Below are 22,531 nucleotides of genomic sequence, written 5' to 3'. Positions count from 1 at the left end.
GTACTCGTTGCCATCTCGGTCAGAGCCAATTAGAAGCAGGATGTGGGTGGGAAAAAAAACTCAGCTGTGTCCTTTGTGTATGGGGGAAAGGGAGGGACAGAGAGAACAGGCTAGAACTACGTTTAAATAACATATAGAAAATATCTGCTTGATAACTTATTATGGAGCTGGGAACAAGCCCAAATAACCAACTACACTTTAGAAACAAGTCCAAAAAAACGCGACCCGCGACTACCAATATTTGTAAGCGACTTTACAGATAAACAAGCCCAAAGTCGTATATAATAAGCGGACTTGGCAACACTGGCTTTATTCCACTCACTGTGAACCAATCAAAAGACGAGCTTCTACATAAAAACAAATCGCGTTTGGTCCAGGACGCACACCGTAGGCAGACCCCAATGACAAACAGATAACCTAAACGGACTCTTTAATTTACGTTTATTTAAGGTCTAGGTAGCGCTCAGCACGAGGAATAAGTTTGAATGGTAAGAAAATACATTCACAACCTAAACAAGCTCGTGTGAAATGGAATGCTTCTTTAAAATAGCTACAAATCTTCCATCTGTCCCTGTATACTGGCGAAAGGCTTACTGAACTTCCGGGTTTTCCTGTCACTCAAAACAGCCGTTCGTCATCATGTGGGCGGGCCCCCGTTTGCTGTCAACATCGGAAAATGATGCTTAAATACTGTTTGTGTGGTGGGCCTGTTAATTTTAATAGATTTTTTATGGACTAAATGGATGGACAACACCGCGCACATGACTTTGCTAGTCATCACGAATCACTATTAAGCTAACGTTACAGTAAAGATCTGATTGCATGCAAGAGACGGTATTCACTTTCATATCTTCTTAAATTACCTGTCAGGATCATAAATAGATGACAGAATGAGGAGCCGCAGTAATTCAGGAGTGAGGTTGGATGGATTTTCCAGACTTGTCCAAGAAACAATATTATGCCACCAGGTTTGTTAAAAATATTCTATTCTATTCTTTTCTATTCTAGTCTAGTCTATTCTAGTCAGGTGTGTTATATATGATGTTCTCTTTTACTCTAGTCTTTTCTGTTCTGTTCTATTAAATATTTATATAATGTATTATTCTGCTTGGATTTGCTATGTTACTCCCTAATATTCTATTTTACTCCATTGTTATAATCTATATTATATATGTTGTTTAATATATTCTGGTTTATTACAATTATTCTATAATCTGATCTATTCTTATTCTAGAATAGAATTGTGTTCTGCAGTACTCTGTTCTTAACAATCAGTATTGTTTGTAATGTTTAACTGAATTATTAATAATAAATAAATAAATAAAATAAAATAAAAATCCAGCTCAAATAAAAACAATCCTGTCTAGTTTCTTGTGGTTGAGATTCGATTCTTCTGCACCACTGGGGCCATTCTGACAGGAGGAAGCTAAAAATAAATGAGGTCACCTTTAAATAACCCATGAGTGAGGAAAATATTTGTATTATCTGTTGCATGTGAATTCCTTTAAAGCAGAGCTGATGCTTTATGCACACCACAAGAAACTGTATAAGTAATAATAACTAAATAATATTTTTTTTTATTGAATGGTTTATTTATTTTGTTATTTTTTCAGCAGGGAATTAGTGTTTAAAAATGTAAAAAATAAAATAAGATGCTCTGAAAATTTGCATAAATCAGATGGAGCTTGTATTTCTAAAAATAAAGTCAGTAAAGAACATGCTGTATGTTTGAACTAATAAAGATGGATTTGACCTCTTCATATAGAATCCAGTGACTGGTTTACTGCCAGCTAGCGAGCAGAAGAAGGATGCCTGGGTCAGAGATAATGTTTACAGCATCCTGGCAGTGTGGGGACTCGGAATGGCTTACCGCAAGAATGCAGACCGTGATGAGGACAAAGCTAAAGCCTACGAACTTGAACAGGTGACTGGAAATTCAATGCATGACCAGCTGTAAGTGGTACATTAGTATTGAGTAGGCTTATGTAACAGGATGACTACACATACCAAAGACTGTAACAGCTGCCATGATGAATGAGTGTGTACATAGATTATATATTGCACATATATATATATATATATATATATATATATATATATTGTATATATACAGTACAGACCAAAAGTTTTGAAACATTATTATTTGTAATGTTTTTGAAAGAAGTTTCTTCTGCTCATCAAGCCTGCATTTATTTGATCAAAAATACAGAAAAAAACAGTAATATTGTGAAATATTATTACAACTTAAAATAATAGTTTTTTTTTTATTTGAATATACTTAAAAAATAATAATTTATTACTGTGATGCAAAGCTGAATTTTCAGCATCATTACTCCAGCCTTCAGTGTCACATGTAACATCCAGTCTATCACATGATCATTTAGAAATCATTCTAATATTCTGATTTATTATGAGTGTTGGAAACAGTTCTGCTGTCTAATATATTTGATGAATAAAAGGTTAAAAAGAACTGCATTTATTTAAAAAAAAAAAAATTCTAATAATATATATTCTAATAATATATTTTCTTTACTATCACTTTTTATCAATTTAACACATCCTTGCTGAATAAAAGTATTGATTTTATGTAAAAAAAAAAGAAAGAAAAAAAATTACTGACCCCAAATTACTGACCAGTAGTGTATATTGTTATTACAAAATATTTATATTTTAAAAACATAGCTTTTTTTTTTTTTTACTTTTCATTCATCAAAGTATCCTAAAGAAGTATCACATGTTCTGAAAAAATATTAAGCAGCAGAACTGTTTCCAACTTTGATAATGAATCATCATATTAGAATGATTTCTAAAGGATCATGTGATAATGATCCTAAAATTTCAGCTTTGCATCACAGAAATAAATGATAAAGTATAATAAATTTAAAAACAATTATTTTAAATTGTAATAAAATATCACAATATAACATTTTTTTTCTGTATTTTTGATCAAATAAATGCAGGCTAGATGAGCAGAAGAAACTTCTTTCAAAAACATTAAAAATAGTAATGTTTCCAAACTTTTGTTCTGTACTCTCTCTCTCTCTCTCTCTCTCTCTCTCTCTCTCTCTCTCTCTCTCTCTCTCTCTCTCTATATATATATATATATATATATATATATATATATATATATATATATATATATATATATATATAATTTTTTTTTTTTTTTTTTTTTTTTTTTTTTTTTTTTTTGTATATGTATACTGTATGTGCACGTATTAGGGCTGGGACAACGCGTCGAGGTCATCGATGACGTCGACGCAAAAAATACGTCGACGCAAAATATGCGCATCGATTCGTCGACCTGTTTTTATTTCTCTAAAAACCGTTTGCAAAACGTTTACCTTATGTGCGCTGAATATACGCGATGGCCGGATCAACATTCTGTCCAACGTTATATAACCAATCCAGGGGTTTTTCTGCATTGATCTTTCTTTTTGGCGGCTGTCAAATTTGATCAGTGAGTGACAGTGACAGGGCGCGTACGAGAGAGAGCCCCGGCTGCGCGCGCACTCACAGTCTTCAAACAACACGAGCGCTTCTTGCTCTTTCTCTATCTTTCTCTCGCTCCATCGTGCATATTAACCAAAATCATTAAACACGATAGAAAAAGGGCGAAACACCCAAGTTTCACGCGCGCTCGCGCACTCACAGTCTTCAAACTACACGAGCGCTGTCTTGCTCTCGCTCTCTCTCTCTCTCTCGCTCCATCGTGCATATAAACCAAAATCATTAGACACGATAGAAAAAGGGCGGAACGCCAAAGTTTCACGTGGAGCATTCGGAGATTTTTTTTTCTACATGACAGGCTGCTGGCTCCCACTGTTCATTTTTATTTTTTATTTTTTGGAAAAGCAATCTCTGTATTAGCTTAAAGCCCTAAGTTTACATTGGTTACTGTATTCTTTCAATTGCTCTAAACAAGTATTTTGGGTGAACTTTTTTATTGAATGCTAGACATCAAGTTGTTGTTATTTTCATCTGAACTTTTTTTCAGTAAGCTAGATCCTATGTGTTCAGTAAGCTTGTTTCAGTAAGCTATGTGTTTTTAAGGCTTCAAGGTTTTATTGAATGCTATCTCTATACAAGTGCAAAGTAATGCATTCTTAGTCAGTCTTTTATTTTGTAATTTTAAGAGAAATAAAGATATATTGCAATGTTAAGGAATTCATGTTTTTTCATTCAGATATGTAAATCAACAATGTATAAATTGTTAGTAGTCAATTAATGGGGAGATAATCGAATCGGTCTGGAAAAATTAATCGTTAGATTAATCGATGCATCGAAAAAATAATCGCTAGATTAATCGTTTAAAAAATAATCGTTTATCCCAGCCCTAGCACGTATATATATGTATATATGTACAGTACAGACCAAAAGTTTGGACACACCTTCTCATTCAAAGAGTTTTCTTTATTTTCATGACTATGAAAATTGTAGATTCACACTGAAGGCATCAAAACAATGAATTAACACATGTGGCATTATATATAGAATTATATACATAACAAAAAAGTGTGAAACAACTAAAAATATGTCATATTCTAGGTTCTTCAAAGTAGCCACCTTTTGCTTTGATTACTGCTTTGCACACTCTTGGCATTCTCTTGATGAGCTTCAAGAGGTAGTCACCTGAAATGGTCTTCAACAGTCTTGAAGGAGTTCCCCGAGAGATGCTTAGCACTTGTTGGCCCTTTTGATTTCTGTCTGCGGTCCAGCTCACCCCTAAACCATCTCGATTGGGTTCAGGTCCAGTGACTGTGGAGGCCAGGTCATCTGGCGCAGCACCCCATCACTCTCCTTCTTGGTCAAATAGCCCTTGATGCCTTCAGTGTGACTCTACAATTTTCATAGTCATGAAAATAAAGAAAATCTTTGAATGAGAAGGTGTGTCCAAACTTTTGGTCTGTACTGTATATGTGTGCGTGCGTATATATATATATATATATATATAATGTGTGTGTGTGTGTGTGTGTGTGTGTGTGTGTGTGTATATGTGTATATATTTCTTTTACAGATTAAATCAATTCTTGTGTTATTAACATCATTATGTTCGTTGCTTTTTCAGAGTGTGGTTAAGCTGATGCAGGGGCTGCTGCAGTGTATGATGAGACAGGTACAGCCTTTAACTCTTTGGTCTCTTTGCTTGTTTGTTATACTAACTAGGGATGGGCATTTTGGGAAATTTCTCATTTCGATCATAGATAGGTTTCAAAAACGATTAATCGATTAACCGGGGATGGGGCTTGTGTGTGGGTGGGTGGGGGGGGGGGGGGGGGGGGGGTGGGGGCGTGGCATGACCATAAAGGTATAAAACAGAGACCAAATAGCCTAGATATTTTAACTATGGCTAAAACTCAAAACTAAAATAATAATATTATTTAAAAAAAAATGGATATTATATTTACCACAACCGGTTAAACATTCAAATGTCTATTCAAAAATATAAGTCGGTGAAAATGAAGAAAAAATAAAAACAAAAATCTGACATGAAAATCTGTCTATGAAAACATGAACACATGATTAGGACAGGTTAGATTATGATTATGATCAAGCAATGTTATTAATAAAGAAGCAAGAAATATCTGCCTGAGGTGAAGAGTATAGGCTACCAATAAACGGAAGCCAATTCTATGATACATCCTATGATAAATCAGATAACTGAGATACATATCAGATGTAACATTACAACTTGTATCAGCACAATAGGATGCTAAGTTATACGTCGCACGCGCGAGCTCCCTCTGATCCGTTTTCATGACAGCTCGGTGAAAGATGGGCAAAGATAGATTTTTACTATAGATTCCTAAAAAGTTCCATTTATAAATGTATGCCAGATTTGTGCTATATTTTCATCTACGTTATTAAGTGTAATAGTTGTAATTAAGTTTTTTTTAAGTTAAAGTTTTATTTTCCATAAACCCCCTGCGCGTTTTCGAAGCCATATGAATTGAATTATGCCCACAAACATGACGGAAAAAAAGCTTTGCTGCATTATTATAACATCAGTATTAAAATAATAACAATAATAATAGAAAAATTAAACATTTAAGAGCAATATCATTATCATCGGGCATTGCTTATATGAGCATGAAACGAATTGCTGATATGCTGCGATTTCGGCATAATTGTTTATGTTAATTAATCAGACGTAGACTAGCTCTTGCAACTTTTATCTGAAAAAAATTTGCAGATGCAGATGTGAGCTTGCCCGAAAGTGTAACTCGGAATGCGCTTTACAAACACGAAAGTACAATAAATTCACATTAGTGTCACTATCGTTATTTTTTTTATGTATTCTAATATTTAATTAATATTTTGTATTCAATTTGCACTTTCTGATCAACCAAAATATTATTTAAATATTACTTAACAGCATGGAAATCACTGATTATTGCTAAATAATTGAATACAATTTAAAATGTATTTAAGATAAAAACTATGACAAACAAATAATTTTGATTTTCGTCATCTCTACGAATATGTTTAATGTAATTAGGCTACAAATATATATATTTTCTTTTTTTGCTACTTTATTCAACAGAATTTTTTTACAAAAAACATTGTCTTCCAGTATAACTTTAGCAGCATATTTTGATCCAGCGGTGAAACTTAGTTTTTAAAAGATAAAGAAAAAAAGTTCACCAAAGTTTAACAAAACAACTATTATAAGGTATAAAACAGAGACCAAATAGCCTAGATATTTTAACTATGGCTAAAACTCAAAACTAAAATAATAATATTATTTAAAAAAAAATGGATATTATATTTACCACAACCGGTGAAACATTCAAATGTCTATTCAAAAATATAAGTCGGTCTACGTGCTCAGATGAGAGCCAAGTGCGCAGCCTGTTCACATTTAGTGGAATAAATTCTCTTCGCTGGAACAGATGTTGCAGGAACAGCCAGGTACCACTGGACAAGTATGCTTAGCTTTGGAAACTGATTCTCATTTACCTTCCACCACAGTTAAGGAAAACTTTAAACCTTCTCTGTTCCTGAAACTAATGGGCAGCAAATCTTTCACCACCATTTCAGCGAATAGCTTTGTCGTCTTCTCGGTTCTGCCTGCGTTGCATTTAGGTCTTACGGCAAGTGATTCAATACTCATCTGACTTGCCGCTCTGTTATCGCCAGATATTTTATGTACAAATTTTAGATGATAGCGCATTGTATTTGTTGTAGATTTGTATGACAGCTTGGCGCTGCACAGCTTACCCTGAACTGTATTTTCATCATACTTCTCAAAGGGAAGCCAGCCATCACTACGTGACTTTGAGGCCATGATTATCTGTCGTCTTACGTCTTTTGAGGCATCAAGTGGGAAGCTAACCAATCAGAGCTCAGGGCGCCGCCCAACGTGCTGCCATAACCAATCAAAAAAAAAAAAAAAAATTCGATCATCATTTACGTGATCGATCATCACTGTCGCGGTCGAGTACTCGATTACTCGATCACTGTTGCACATCCCTAATACTAACCCCATCCATTGAGCTATATAGTTATTATACTTTCTTTTATTCATCTGTTAATCATTCATTCTTGAGCTCATGTCTGCCGACATCTGAACACGTAGCTTTCTGGCCCGGGCTAAGTATGTGCATATTACTGTAGGTGACAAAGGTAGAGAAGTTCAAACACACACAGAGCACAAAGGACTGCCTGCATGCCAAATATCACACTCCTACCTGTGCCATAGTGGTTGGAGATGATCAGTGGGGGCACCTGCAGGTGGATGCCACCTCGCTGTACTTGCTCACATTGGCTCAGATGACCGCCTCAGGTGAGACGAACAATCTATAGAATGGATTGGTCCCAAAAAAATGTTCAGCCATTTTCTCACCCTTATGTTATTCCAAACCTGTACGATCTTTTTTTCTTTTTTGGAACTCAAAACAAGATTTTGAGACCAAATGTTTACCAAAACTGCTTGGGTTCCAACATTCCTCAAAATATATGGTTTTGTGTTCTGCAGAGGTTTGGAACGACATGAAGGTGAATAAATGATTTTCATTTTTCCATGGGGTCTTAAATTTAGCCTTCACTTGTGGTGCTGTGCTGTGGTGTTTTCTCTTTTTAGCAACCATTTTCATGATCATTAAAAATGGTATCTCAGGTCTGCAGATCATATCTAACTTGGACGAGGTGGCGTTTATCCAGAACCTGGTGTTCTACATCGAGGCAGCGTACAAAGTGGCTGTAAGTTCTCATTGGTTTAAAAAGTTCTTAGTTAACAGAGATACCAAACTGGCATTGCAGTCCTGTTCACACTTCTCTGCAGGATTATGGGATGTGGGAGAGAGGAGACAAAACCAATCAAGGAATTCCTGAACTGAACGGCAGCTCTGTTGGAATGGCTAAGGTAGGAGTCATCTGGTCTCATTTGGTCTGTTTGCACATGTAGAAGTTGTTTTTTTGTTCACTTTTAGGCAGCTTTGGAGGCCATTGATGAACTTGACTTGTTTGGAGCTCATGGAGGCCCAAAATCAGTGATTCATGTTCTCCCAGATGAAGTAGAACATTGTCAGGTAAATTAATCATTTGTATTTGCTTTTTAGTTGGCTATTATTTTACAGACCAGGGCTGCTTTTCCCCGAAAATATTATTGGCACCAATGATCTATATGATCTACTTAAGCTGGCAATGGTTTTGGGAGATGCACTTCAGGTTTATTCTGGAGTATTTAAGTCAGTGATTTCACATTTAAAATTGTGCTTTTTCCAATCAGTAAGAGTTATCCATGATATTCTGGGTCAAACATCTTGTTTCTCTTTGTGTTTCTAGTCTATCTTGTGCTCCATGCTTCCTCGAGCTTCCACTTCTAAAGAGATAGATGCCGGTCTGCTCTCTGTTATCTCCTTTCCTGCATTTGCAGTGGAGGATGAAGATCTGGTCAACATCACCAAGAGTGAAATCATCTCCAAGTTGCAGGTAAGGAAAAGGCTATGCTATCCATCTCAAGTGGTCCAGCGGAGGATGCTTTACCATTTTTATCCAAGGTTGCTCAAGGTTCCATTTTTAGGTTCAGTTTATAATAGGAAGGATTGAAGTATAAGACAGTAATGTTTTTTCTGGAAAGTACATTTCTGGGTTCAAATGTAATTTAGGTGTATTACTTAATTTGTATTTTTATGGGTGCGAGAATGTGTAAGAAAATTATTTTATTTATTTTTTTATTCCCCTTACTCTTAGGTTGATTATCTCCGGTGGGGGGAAATTAAAAATGATCATGCAACCAACTTTGCAATTTCTGGACCACTTGAGACTGAATGAGCCATGTATATTGTGTTATGAAAAAACAATAACACCATGCCAGATGTGTTTTCTGTGGAGCCCATAAAGGGAAATGGTGATGGTAAAAAATAAAATAAAATGAAGCGAGATATGGGAGCAAGAATTATATTTAATTGTTTTTGAGTTAGCTTGCAAAAATGTTGCATTTACTCCTTAATGATGGAAATAATATGAAGTGTGAGGAAAAAACATATTTTAGTTATTTTGCAAGTAAACGTGAAGTTTCCCCTTTTAAAAAACAAAACAATTTTCAGCAAATTTCAATCATTGTAGGGACGTTACGGCTGTTGTCGATTCATCCGAGATGGATATAGGACCCCAAAAGAGGTAACAAGACATTTTTTTGTTTTACACAAAAGAAGTTTTTTGTGGCTAGTTCTCTGACAGTTTGAGTGTTCCATGTTTTTATGGTTGTGATAGGACCCCACTCGCCTTCACTATGATCCAGCTGAGCTGAAGCTCTTTGAGAACATTGAATGTGAGTGGCCAGTGTTTTGGACTTACTTTATACTCGATGGCATCTTCAGTGAAGACCATGAGCAGGTACGAACAGGCCATCCTATAAATAAAGTAAATCTTAGGAATGAGAATTAAAGGGATAGTTCACTTGAAAATGAAAATTACCCCATGATTTACTCACCCTCAAGCCATCCTATGTGTATATGAATTTAATCTATCAGTCAAATACAATCAGAGTTATTAAAAACTGTCCTGGTTTGTAAGCACCAGAGCTTTCGATATGCCTACGTCCTACATCATCTGCTGAAACACCACGCTCTCGTGAATGTCCGTAAAACTGTCAGCAGAAGCTATAGATTACGGTTTATTAAGTTTTAAAATATGGATATTTTTCTTACACAAATGCATCGATTCACTTCAGAAGGTCTTTATTAACCCCTCTTTTAGCTTTAAATTCTCCACTCCCATTCACTGCTATTATAAACATTTTTAATATAACTCTGATTGTATTCATCTGAAAGAAGAAAGTCATATTCACCTAGGATGGCTTGAGGGTGAGGAAATCATGAGGTCATTTTCAATTTTGGGTGAAATTACACTTTATTTTAAGGTGTACTTGTTACAGTGTAATTATATATTGAAGTACTGAGTAATATTAATTAACTACATGTACTTACAATATGGTTAGGTTTAGGATTAGGCTTTGGCTTATGGTTACTTGCATGTAATTATGCATAATTAATTGTTATTATAATAGTACTTACACGTAATTTGTGTAACAAGGACACCTTAAATGAAAGTATTACCCTGGATTGAACTATCTCTTTAACTCCCTCCTATTTACACATGGTGACAGTACGTAGTAATGATTGACAGCTGTGTCATTCCTCAGGTGCAGGAATACAGAGAGGCTCTTGATGGAGTTTTGATCAGGGGAAAACAAGGGATTCGTCTGGTGCCTGAACTCTACACTGTACCCGCTGACAAAGTGAATGCACATTTCATCGATATCTAATTTTCATCTGCAACAAATTATAATTTCATCATTTATCATACACATGCTAATTCACAATGGGGCAGGGGGCAGTCGTGGCCTAATGGTTCGAGAGTTGGATTTGTAACCCAGAGGTCGCGGTTTTGAATCTCGGTACTAACAGGAATTGTCAGTTTGGGGAGTGAATGGCTAGCACTTTCTTCCACTCTTAATACCACGTCTGAGGTGAGACCCTTGAGCAAGGCATCGAACCTCCAACGTGTGTGTTCACGGTGTGTGTGTGTGTGTGCACACTTAAATGCAGAGCACAAATTCCGAGTATGGGTCACCATACTTGGCTACACGTCACATCACTTTCACTTTCATTCCCTTTCACTTTCATTTATCATCTCAAATATTTTTGTGTAAAACACAGTGGTGCATAAAATGTGTATGCCAGTTCAGAAAATGTATTCATGTTGAATGGGTGCTTGCACTCTGCTCAGTGACTGTGACATAAACGATTCTGTGTAAATAAAATGTTTTCATCTATTGCTTATTTCTTGTTCAGGTTGAGGAGGAGTACAGGAACCCTCACTCTGTGGAGCGTGTGGTCGCTGGCCAGCTCCCACACATGTGGGGCCAGTCTTTGTATATCCTGGGCTGTCTGCTGGCAGAGGTGCTAAATCCTGAATACCCTTTCATATGAAATGTTATATGTAATCAGCAAATTAATGAGATATGATGTCAGGTGTTGAAGCACTACCTTTGGTATCTATCGATAATGTACACATGGGAAATGCCAAAATACAGTAGTTCCAGTGTTTCTTGTGCAGATCTTTGTGTTTTATATATTCTGCTCATTTTACTGATATTTGACCAATTATTCATTTTAATTAGGGATTTCTGGCCCCTGGAGAGATCGATCCTCTGAATAGGCGATTTTCTAAAGAATTCAAGCCAGATGTTGTTGTTCAAGGTTTGCAAATATTATTGCTTTAAGTTTTGCTATATTTAGACACAGACCTATTTGTGCCCTATCTTAAGTTATACGATCGTCTTTTGAATTTCTGTAATTTATGGAAAAAGGATATGCCAGATTTTTAGAAATATGTTTTGGTCAGACTCAGGCACTTAAGCTTTTTTGAATTTCTGTATAACTTGATAACTTACACAATGGTTTTATAACAAAATTAATAAGATGTAAAGTGCTACGAGAAGATATTAAGGAAATAAACAGATAAAGGGCAAAAGTGGCTCTTTAAGTGAGTGACAATTAGGTAATGTGAAAGTTAACTTTTCAAATTATTATATTATAGAACTTTGTATCATAATATCTATGGGAATATGGGAACAATGATCAATGTGTTTGAGACTATATATATATATATATATATATATATATATATATATATATATATATATATATATATATATATATTTTTTTTTTTTTTTTTTTTTTTAAGGCGTGAATTTGATATTGTATTAGTATCTAATAGTTTCTGTTCAGGGATATAAAAATCTTCTACATAGTAGGAAGGACTCAGCTGGTTGCATTGGGCTGAAGTCCATTTAAGGAGCAGATTCAGTTCATTACTTGAATTTGATTTTGACACTATAATTTACTGAATAGAGACGACTGACCTTTTGCCAGCAGCTCTATTTGTTGTGTTTAGTGAGTGTAGTGGCTGAGTCAGTGCAGATCCAGCAGCTTCTGAAGGATCAAGGGATTGAGGTTCAGACCGTCTCTGATGTTTCGCCCATCCGGGTCATGCCAGCTCGCATCCTGAGCCACATTTATGTGAAACTGGGTAAGTGATCCAGATCCACCATGACTAACAGGACAGAGGCAGACAGAGTAAGCAAAGGCTACATCTGTAAAACTGCAATAAGAAGAAAGTTAGCTGACAACACTGAATTCAAACCAGTTCCTTTTTCCATTGCACAGGTAACTGTAAAAACCTGAATCTGAGTGGGCGACCATACAGGCACATCGGTGTCTTGGGAACTTCAAAGTTTTATGAGATCAGAAATGGTACTTACACATTCACTCCACAGGTAAATAAAAATGACTTCACATGGAAGTATTTTATTGTAAAAGAACTACTTTACAGTCAGACTCCAAAAAAAAAAAAAACATTATACAATATATATTTTTTCCCATAGTTCATCGACCAGCATCACTTCTATTTGGCTCTGGATAACCAGATGATTGTGGAGATGTTGCGTACAGAGCTTGCTTATCTCTCATCCTGCTGGCGGATGACTGGAAGACCTACCCTCACATTCCCTATCACACAGAGCATGCTGGGTAAAACTTCTCGTTCGATGGTACCCTCTAAACATATTGTAATATGCACCAGTTAATATTAACATTTTCTTTGTTTCTGTTATTTGGCTAGTTGAGAATGGTGACGGTATTGACCCCTGTATCCTCTCTACCATCCGGAAGCTTCAAGATGGCTATCTTGCCGGTGCAAGGTCAGAAAAATTTTGACGTGATAAGCAAAAGAGCCGTGGTATGATCTTGAAGGCACAAATTTGATTTATTTGACACCACAAATCCCTTTGCTCTTTAGGGTGCAGATGGCAAACCTCTCCTCATTCCTCAGCACTTCCTTCCACACCCAGCTCAGCTTCTTAGACGCAGACTCTGAAGAGAATCTGCTAGAGGAATATGAAGAGGAGGAGGAAGATTGTTTTGGGCCCTCAGGTATCCCTGCTGACTCACATGCAGCTGTTTTGGAAAGCATCTCTCCCCAAAATAAATAAATACATTTTATTTTTAATTAATTTATTCAGGATAGTGTAGAATTTTAATAATCATTATTGTCCAGAATTTAAATATCGGTGCATCTCTATTCTTAATCCTGTTGGTTAAAGCTAGTTAATAAGTCTATTGGGGACACTATCATCCTAAACATAACATATGCACAATACTAAGATGATATGTGCTGGTTTGTTTTCCCGCAGGAGGTTCTGGAGACATGTTTGACCAGTATCTCACATATCTGTTGCACAGCACTGCTACGAAATATGATCTACCTCCCATCCAGAGGGGGCAGCACCACGTTTTCAGTGCTGAACACACCACCAGGGACATCCTTTCTTTCATGGCCCAGGTTCAGGGCCACAACATGCCCAGTAAGCCCTCAGGTTTATCTTCAGTAAGTGGATTACATGCTTTCCTTTAGAGGATGGCTAGCCGTCTCATTCTATTATGTTTTTCAGAGGCTTCCATGTATCTGCCCGTTGTCCCCATCATGAGCAAACACAGGAAGTCTCTGAACTTGCTGGATGTTCCTCAGCACAGTGTTTCTAATCCCACCAAGGCAAGTCTCCACACTCTAACATAAAGTGAATAAATGAAATAAATGGCCCATAGTTTTGATTTATGTCTGTTTTTGTCTGAAACTCACACTAGGTCGATAGCGTTGACCTGCACTTGCCACATGATTCTCATGGGAACACAGACTTTGCCTTTCTGGTCAATCAGCTAAAGCATTGTCCATCTCTCCAGGACCAGGGAGATATCCTCTATGTCCTCTATGCTATGAAGTGAGAATGTTTGTAAAACTGCATATCCATTATAATTTATTTTATATTACACTTTAATCTAAGTCTAAAAATCAATCATTAAATCATTCTCCTCTCTGGTGTTTGTGTGTGTTTAGGGGTCCGGATTGGGTAGTAAATCTGTCAGGAGAAGGTCAGGCGACTGTTCGCTCCCTGCTGGAGGAGCTTTATGTTCGGGCGGGATCGTTGAAGGAATGGGGCCTCATCCGCTACATTTCAGGCATCCTGAAGAAGAGGGTGGAAGTTCTTGCTGAGGTGATTTTATTTTTCAATAATTAAAATGCACATATTCAGAATTTTGAAATTTAAAAACTTTGTTACGCTATGATTCAGATGTGTGGAGTCAGTAAGAATTGCAAATGTTTTTAAATGTCTCATATACACACCAAGGTTGCATTTATTTGATCAAAATACAGTAAAAATATTGTGAAATTAAAATAACTTTAAATATTTAAAAATGTAATTTATTTCTGTGATGACAGCTGAATTTTCAGCATCATTATGATGATTTAGAAATCACTCTGATATGCTGATTTGCTGCTCAATAAATATTTCTTATTATTATCAATGTTGAAAACAGTTAGGCTGCTTAATATTTTTGTGGAAACCATTATACCTTTTAAAGGATTATTATTATTATTTTCTTTGTATGAATTGAAAGTGCAAAAAAAAAAAATCCTTTACAGTAATTTTTTCCTCATTAATCATAATCCTAAATTAAGAAAATTGTCTTAAAATATACATTATTAGATTTCTAAAACTACAATAATCTTAACAAAGAGTACAAATGATTTATATATGTTTAACCTTCAGTGGCAACAGCTATGCTTCTAATTTGTTTTTATTTATTTATTTTTTGCTCTTTGTTTGTTTGTATGCACTCAGTCCTGCACAGATCTAATCTCCCATCACAAACAGCTGACAGTGGGTCTTCCGCCTGAGCCCAGAGAGAAGGTCATCACAGTGTGAGTGTCTTTAGTCATTATTTTAATAAAGCAATAACTTTAATATTCTCCTTTTACTTAACCAATTCATTTATTTGTAGTCCTCTTCCTCCCAAAGAACTGATTAGCTTGATTTATGAGGCCAGTGGACAAGACATTAGCATTGCTGTCCTCACACAGGTAGTGCTAATTTTAAACCTTCAAGTTATGTTGCTATCTTACACTTAGCATTCCCACTTATTAAACTTCTGAACTCAGGAGATCATGGTGTATCTGGCCATGTATGTGCGCTCTCAGCCGTCTCTGTTTGGAGACATGCTGCGTCTGCGCATCGGCCTCATCATTCAAGTAATGGCTACAGAACTTGCTCGCAGTTTACACTGCTCAGGTACAGCCAATCGAAATTTTGGTTTTAGAATGCCACTCTTTTCATTCAGTGCAATAAATCTGTCCATATGATGTCTACAGGTGAGGAGGCATCAGAGAGCCTGATGAGCCTCAGTCCTTTTGACATGATGAATCTCTTACATCACATCCTGAGCGGGAAAGAGTTTGGTGTAGAGAGGAGCAGTGAGTATCAATCAACCTTAGTTTTCAAGCTCTTACTTGAAATACTTGAGTATTTATTTAGGTTTTATTATTTGGGTATTATTATGAGTATTGTTATTAATAAACATTCACAAGGTAAAGTGACAAAATGGGAACCTGCTGTTTCAAATTATAATAGCCTATATATAGGATATAGGACACCTTATTGAATTCCATTTACAAATGAGTTACAAATGAGACTTACAAATGAGAACAATAGAAGCAGTCAGGTCAACAAGAGAACAACAACAGTATACAAGTGCCATGACAAGTCTCAGTTAGTCTAGTACCGAACGCATAGCCAGGGTGTTTTTTTTTTAAATATGAAAGACCGGAGTGGCAGTGTCTTCAGGTTTGATCCAAGTCTCAGTCAGTGGCATGAGGTTGAGACCGGAATGAGTAGCAATAGAAGAAATGAAGTCTGCTTTGTTAACAGCAGACTGGCAGTTCCAGAGACCAACTGGAATAGAGAGCGTAGTAGTAGAGGTCAGAGGGACAGGCCATAGGTTTGTCGGATAGGCCTTCCTGCGACGTACATTGTGTGCTCTCAGAGTGTTAGTGGTGATAGTAGAGATCTGAAAGCACATAGTGACTACAAGTGACCGAAATAAGTATTTGAGAACAAGCTATACAAAAAGTAAGGTACCTGAAGAAAGGGGAAAAAAGCAATACTCAAGTGCCCTGTCAGTGTCCTTGCTCGGTGGAGTCGTGCAGGTAGAGTCGATGGTCTTTACACTCGGTCTTCACACGAGGAGGATTTACGCGAGGGCTGCCGCGGTGAAAACGACCGCTTCAATCACAGGTAATCAGGCAAATATAGAAGTCAGCTGGCCACGCCTCACTATTTAGCAGACCAAGACTGGGCAGTCCTGCGATAGGCAAACGCAAAACCAAGCACCACTTTCAGCATTTACCAGGGTAAGACACACAGTAATTAAACTAAACTTTCCTAGCAATGACGATCACACAGTAGTTTAATGAGAAAACGAGGCAAAACACTCACAAGCTGCTGTCCTTATCTCTTGCTCGGCTGTTTCTTCTGTTTTCTATATTACTATATATCATGGGTTTCCTCTGAGGAGGCAGTCTTTCCTCAAAATACTAGATCAGAGAAATATTTATAGTACAAAAATAAAACATCGCTAATATTACAAAATATAACATTCAAAATTGTATGCATCATTATTTTTTCTAAAGAAACATCCAACAGCGACAGGTAAAGTAACAGCAGGAGTCTGTGTCTCTCTCGCCTCCCTGAGCCCATTGAGTTTTAACAGACCCCCTAAAGCGTGCGGTGAGTTTTGTGGGAGGTAATTGAGAATGAATGTATTCACCATGGAATTCAATAAGGTGTCCTATATCCTATATATAGGCTATTATAATTTGTGAAAGTCACATTGAGAGAAGGAAATGCCTCAATCGCGATATGATTTAATATGACTGGTTATGTTCGGTTGTGATTGGTTCATGTGATAAATCCCGCCTCCCGCCTCTTGCATAATTGTAACAAGTAAGTAAACAACTCGCACACTTAGATATAAATTTTTTTTTATGTCAAAATAAGAATTAAAATGGCCTGAAAACTTGATCTGTGGGAGTTTTTTGTTTTTATCTAGTAATCAGCATGGTGAAACTTAAAGTAGATCTCCGTCTGTGTCCAACATTTGAGCTTTGATGAACTGTATAATTAAAAAAAAAAGTTAACTATTAAAAAGAATAGCTTAACATTAGTTCACAAATCAAATATATTTTTTAAATCGTTACTTCCTTTAGTTATTATTTTGGAATAATTTTAAAATGCTTAAAACACTAACTTGATTAGATTCATATTTGGCTTTAATAAATAGAATATTGATTACATTTTTAATGTAAAACTATAAAATAGAATAGATTTTTTTTTCTTTTTTTTTTTTGATAGTGTAAGTAATGTTTATTAAACCAAGACAATGTGACTGGGACATGAATTTGCATTTTAAAAAAACAAACAAACAAAAAACTGAGGACCTCCTCATTTCAGAACACCAACACACACCACTGATACACACACACACACTTTGTACTCCTATTCAAAAATGGGCATGGGCACTTTTGTGTGATCTGTTCTTCATGAATCGCTCTGTATTGTGTGAAAGTGCGTCCGATTCAGTCTTCGGCGACCAGTCTCACCATCTCCATCCGTGAGCTTGGACACACAGGGGCCACCAAGACAGAGCGCACGGGCATCAGAAAGCTCAAGACTGAAATCAAACAGGTGGAGTGAAAAAAGAAATATCTGTAATTTTTTTTAAGTGTTTTTTTGTTTCATAAATTGTGAAATATTTACTGTGCAATTTAAATATCATAAATAATACTACCGTACCTTAAATGACATTTCTAATATTTTGTTTTCAGCTTGATGACTCCAGACCCATAAGTGTGTTGAGTTTGTAAAATTGGCATGCTGATCTAATACTTTACAGTAGCTTTTTTGTGCAGAGCCCATTCTGTCTAGAAGTCACAGCACATTTGTCTAGACCAGTGGTTCCCAAACTTTTCCAACTCGCAGCCCACATAACCAAACACATATGTTTGCATGGCCCACTGCAAAAAAATTAACTGACCCCGCTTTTGTTGGGTTAATATCTTAGTACTCAGAAGCTAGATTGTTAACTGTCTTTATTGAATGAACTGGCAATGAACAGAAAATAACTTGGGCTGGCACCGCTCCGCAAAACGGGATCCAGGCAGAGCTCGGCAGTGGGTACACAGTACTAAATCAAAGACACAATTTATTCTTAAACCAATCAGCGAGCTCCAATAGTGGAAGTATAGTTACAGTTTAATATTTATTTTTTGTTATTTAATTATATATATGAAATGATGTTATGTTATGACTTAGACATTTTTTACATATATTAACAATATTATTATTTCTTTTAATCGTAATTGGCGGCCCACCTGCAATACCATTGCGACCCCTTTGGGGGGGGGAAACCACTGGTCTAGACCATGAAATCAGTATTAGCATGAACATTTTGAATAATATTCAGTTTGACCATATCATAAACCATCTTTTTCAGCCATATGAAGCATCTTTTTGACTGTTTCTCTGTATGATGATGCCTCAAGTGTTCGTTCATCTGAAATACCTTCCATTGTTATTTTAATTTGAAAAGTTTGTGTGTTCTGCTTCTATTCTCATAGATATTTACAAGCAGTCATTCCATCAGCAGTAATTTCACATCCCCTCGTTCCACGGTAACTTACAGAAAAAACCAACCAAAACCCTCTCCACTAACACCTGCTCTCCACTTTGTCAAATACTACTTTTTACAATTTTGAAGATTAAAAATCAGTTTAACTTGGAGGGGTCTATTCAGTCCGCTGGTTCTCAATAAATATAAATTAGATTTAATGAAAAAAAAATGTTCAGTGCCTCAGATTAGTTGACTGATTTGAAATGGAACAAACTTCCAGCCATAACAGCTAATTAACATTTCTAATGTGTCACAAGTCAGTCTTGTCTTATTGTGGTCATTTCACTTTCTGCGCATGGGCTGGCACTGTAACATCTTAACTATGTTTGTCCTAGTTTCTTCTTACTAAACCTGAAGCATGCTTTGTAGTGTTTTTTATGTGCTGATAAGTGTTGTCACTGTAAAGCTGACATCCCACTAGTCAGATTTTCAGCTCATAACTTTATGATATACTGATGTAAATGTGTGCGTGTCTGTAGCGATGCAGCAGCCCCTCCACTCCCAGCGGGATCCTGTCTCCGACCGGTGCAGATGACCCCCAACTGCAGTGGGAGGAACGCCAGGGCCAGTGGCTGAGGAGACGCAGACTGGATGGGGCCATAAACAGGGTGCCTATGGGCTTCTACCAGAAGCTCTGGAAGATTCTACAGAAATGTCATGGCCTCTCCATTGCCGGATACGTCTTGCCTTCCTCCACCACCCGTGAGGTGCATCCACCTGCACACATACACACCATTTCATACCTTTAATAAGCAAGAATGCATTAAATTGATCGAAAGTGACAGTAAAGTATTTTACATTGTTTAAAAAAATCTCTTTCAAATAAATACTGCTCTTTTGAACTTAGTATTATCAAATAATCTTGAAAAATGTATCAGTTTCAATAAAAATATTAAGCAGCACAACTGTTTTCAAGTTTGAGACTTCTTTCAAAAACATTTAAAAAGAATTATTTATATTGATCTGCTGTATTACTATATTATATTAAATTGAATCTTAAACTTTGAATTTTCCTTTAAATATCCATAATCATGGACTGTTGTCTGTGTGTTTTACTGTAGATGACAGAAGGAGAGATCAAGTTCGCAGTTCACGTGGAGTCTGTACTGAATCATGTCCCACAGCCTGAGTACAGACAGCTGCTGGTGGAGGCCATTATGGTGTTGACCCTTGTAGCTGACATGGAGCTTCCCAGTATTGGGGGAATTATTCACATCGACTGCATTGTTCACATGGCCAATGATCTCTTTCAACAGGATCAGGTATCATCATGCCTTTTTATATGTTACATATGATGCTCATAATATGTAGCTTGGTATGTTCACATGGATTTACACACCTGCTTATTCTTCATTATTACGGTTTTCCACATTTCACTATAATGGTAATGTCATCAAAACTATGATATAGCACAAATGGAATTATGGGAATTATGTACTGCTGAAAAAAGGTTAAACATCAAAACGTACCAAACCGTGCCCGTTTTGTCTAGATTCCAGCTTTGCACATCTGGGCTTTCTGTCTAATGTGGTTTTATTATTTCAGAGATCCAGCGGGGCCAATGAGTATTTTTTGGAAAAGGATCCTGCCACAGGAATCTGTAACTTGTTTTATGACAGTGCTCCTAGCGGCAGCTATGGCACTATGACTTATCTTTCAAAAGCTGTGGTCACATATGTTCAAGACTTCCTGCCAAGCAGCAGCTGTCAAATGCAGTAACGACGGCAGTTCCCAGAAAACCTGCGACCTTCATGATGGATCTCTGACCGGTTTTTATTTAATCTTAACAGTGAAAAAAATAAATAAAAATTAGCTGACCTCAGTTCAGTAGCAAAGGCAAGCATCAACAGGGAAGCCACTAAAAAACATCACAGGATATGTTGTGAAGCAGACAGACTGCAGGAAATGGACCACTGTGCTGTTATGTGTTTGAAGTCTACAATATTAATTCATTCACACTCATTTAAATGCAAATAACTAATATAATATTATATATTTAACAGAAACTCATAATTTTAATGACCTTTTTCGGTTTAAATTTAAATAGTTTAGAATTGTATGTTCATAGAAATATTTTTATTTTATTTAAATTGGTATGTAAATTGTGTGTCCATAGGGCACTTATAGGCTGATCTGTACTGTGTCTCTAGTTAAACTAAACACTATTATTACTGTAAGCTTTGGGACTTAAAGGGGTCATCGAATGCTACATGCACTTTTACAAGTTGTTTGAACTGAAATGTGTGTTGGCAGTGTGTGTACACAAGGTAAGCGTGATTTCACCAAGTACAACATGTTCCTGGATCAACATCCTTGTTGATCCTGGAACAACATTCCAATCAACCAATCAGAATTGAGATATAACTTTTCAAGAAATATGTTTTAGGCTTAAAATCAGGGTTAGGTGCTTCTACAGCTTTGTTAATCAGCTATCATTTCCCACTGATTTTAGGAATGAATTATTGGTAGGGTTAGGTTTAGGGGTAGGGATTGGGTTAAGTTTATATTTTTGGACAATAATGTTTATCCAAGATCATCAAAAGATGTTGATTCAGGAACATGTCTTACTTGGCAAAATCACGGCGACCTCATAAAACCTGATTGAGCAGTTGAGGTGTTCTGTTGTTGAATGTATTAATGAACATAGCAGTCGTCATTTACTCCCAACATCTGAGCCGCAGTGGATTAACGTTACATTTGTTTCTGAAGGGAATGCGCCTAAATGCGTCTATGTTTGCGGGAATTATTCGTGATACAGCTTCACCAACAGAAGAGGTGAGTATAAGGTTTTTTAATGAATCTTTGCAAATTGGCTTCGCTAATAATGTGCTAATTAGCAAATTTCACAACTGCTAAAGTAAACAGTCCCTCAGAGAGTAGCTGGAAGAGAGGGGCGGGGTCAGCAGAGCTCATTAACATTTAAAGGAAAATGCTACAAAACCGCTTGCTCTGAAAAGAGCTATTTTTGACATGGTAAAAAAGGATGTTTTTTACACTACCATTGAGAAATTTTAACCAAACTATGTTACAGACTTTTCATTAAGACCCTAAAGAATCATATCAACTTGTGGAAAATGGGCATCCGATGACCCCTGTAACTGTATGCTATAACTTATTACAGTATAAAATTACTCCGAGTGGTGTTATTTAATATGTGCTTTTTACTCAACGAAACATACAGTACAAAATGTAATGCCTCTAAAAATCATGTAAAAATGGTCTGATCTTAGCATGCAAACATGCAGCATTCTATAAATCATGGCAAAGCCAAGAATGATTGTGATATAGATCTATAGATTGTGATATTTTGCACTGGTAACCTGGCAAATCATGTATTTGAATCATTTAGTGATTTGTTTAGGATAAAATCGGAATCGGATTTTATTCATTTCATAGGGGTCAATTTAAAAAAAATCATGAGAACTTAGCTTGGCTAAATACATTTGTTTTAGTCAAGA

At 36.3% G+C, this 22,531-nt stretch overlaps 1 protein-coding gene across 2 annotated transcripts; it reads left to right on the top strand.

The window, feature by feature from the left end:
- The first annotated feature begins 687 nt into the window (after positions 1-687).
- On the top strand, positions 688-21,040 carry LOC132119597 (phosphorylase b kinase regulatory subunit alpha, liver isoform-like). 2 transcript variants are annotated; one of them, XM_059529697.1, is made up of 31 exons: positions 688-968; positions 1,766-1,924; positions 5,069-5,116; positions 7,618-7,786; positions 8,120-8,202; positions 8,285-8,365; positions 8,433-8,531; positions 8,788-8,934; positions 9,571-9,624; positions 9,718-9,840; positions 10,649-10,744; positions 11,301-11,408; positions 11,630-11,708; positions 12,406-12,540; positions 12,678-12,787; positions 12,896-13,040; positions 13,132-13,210; positions 13,309-13,442; positions 13,703-13,873; positions 13,961-14,081; positions 14,165-14,287; positions 14,404-14,560; positions 15,191-15,270; positions 15,351-15,429; positions 15,508-15,637; positions 15,718-15,819; positions 17,970-18,088; positions 19,021-19,074; positions 19,553-19,780; positions 20,135-20,335; positions 20,619-21,040. In XM_059529697.1, the coding sequence occupies exons 1-31, from the start codon at positions 891-893 to the stop codon at positions 20,790-20,792; spliced, it is 3,666 nt and encodes a 1,221-aa protein (XP_059385680.1). In that variant the 5' UTR covers positions 688-890; the 3' UTR covers positions 20,793-21,040. The 2 variants fall into 2 exon arrangements, with proteins under 2 accessions (XP_059385680.1, XP_059385681.1); XM_059529698.1 differs by lacking the exon at positions 19,021-19,074 and having other exon boundaries at positions 13,961-14,061; positions 14,154-14,287.
- Positions 21,041-22,531: the final 1,491 nt, after the last annotated feature.

Source organism: Carassius carassius, chromosome 38, assembly GCF_963082965.1.
Source record: "Carassius carassius chromosome 38, fCarCar2.1, whole genome shotgun sequence".
Classification (NCBI taxonomy): Eukaryota; Metazoa; Chordata; class Actinopteri; order Cypriniformes; family Cyprinidae; genus Carassius; species Carassius carassius.
The sequence above is the reverse complement of the archived record's forward strand: the minus strand, read 5'-3'. Positions and strand labels throughout refer to the sequence as shown.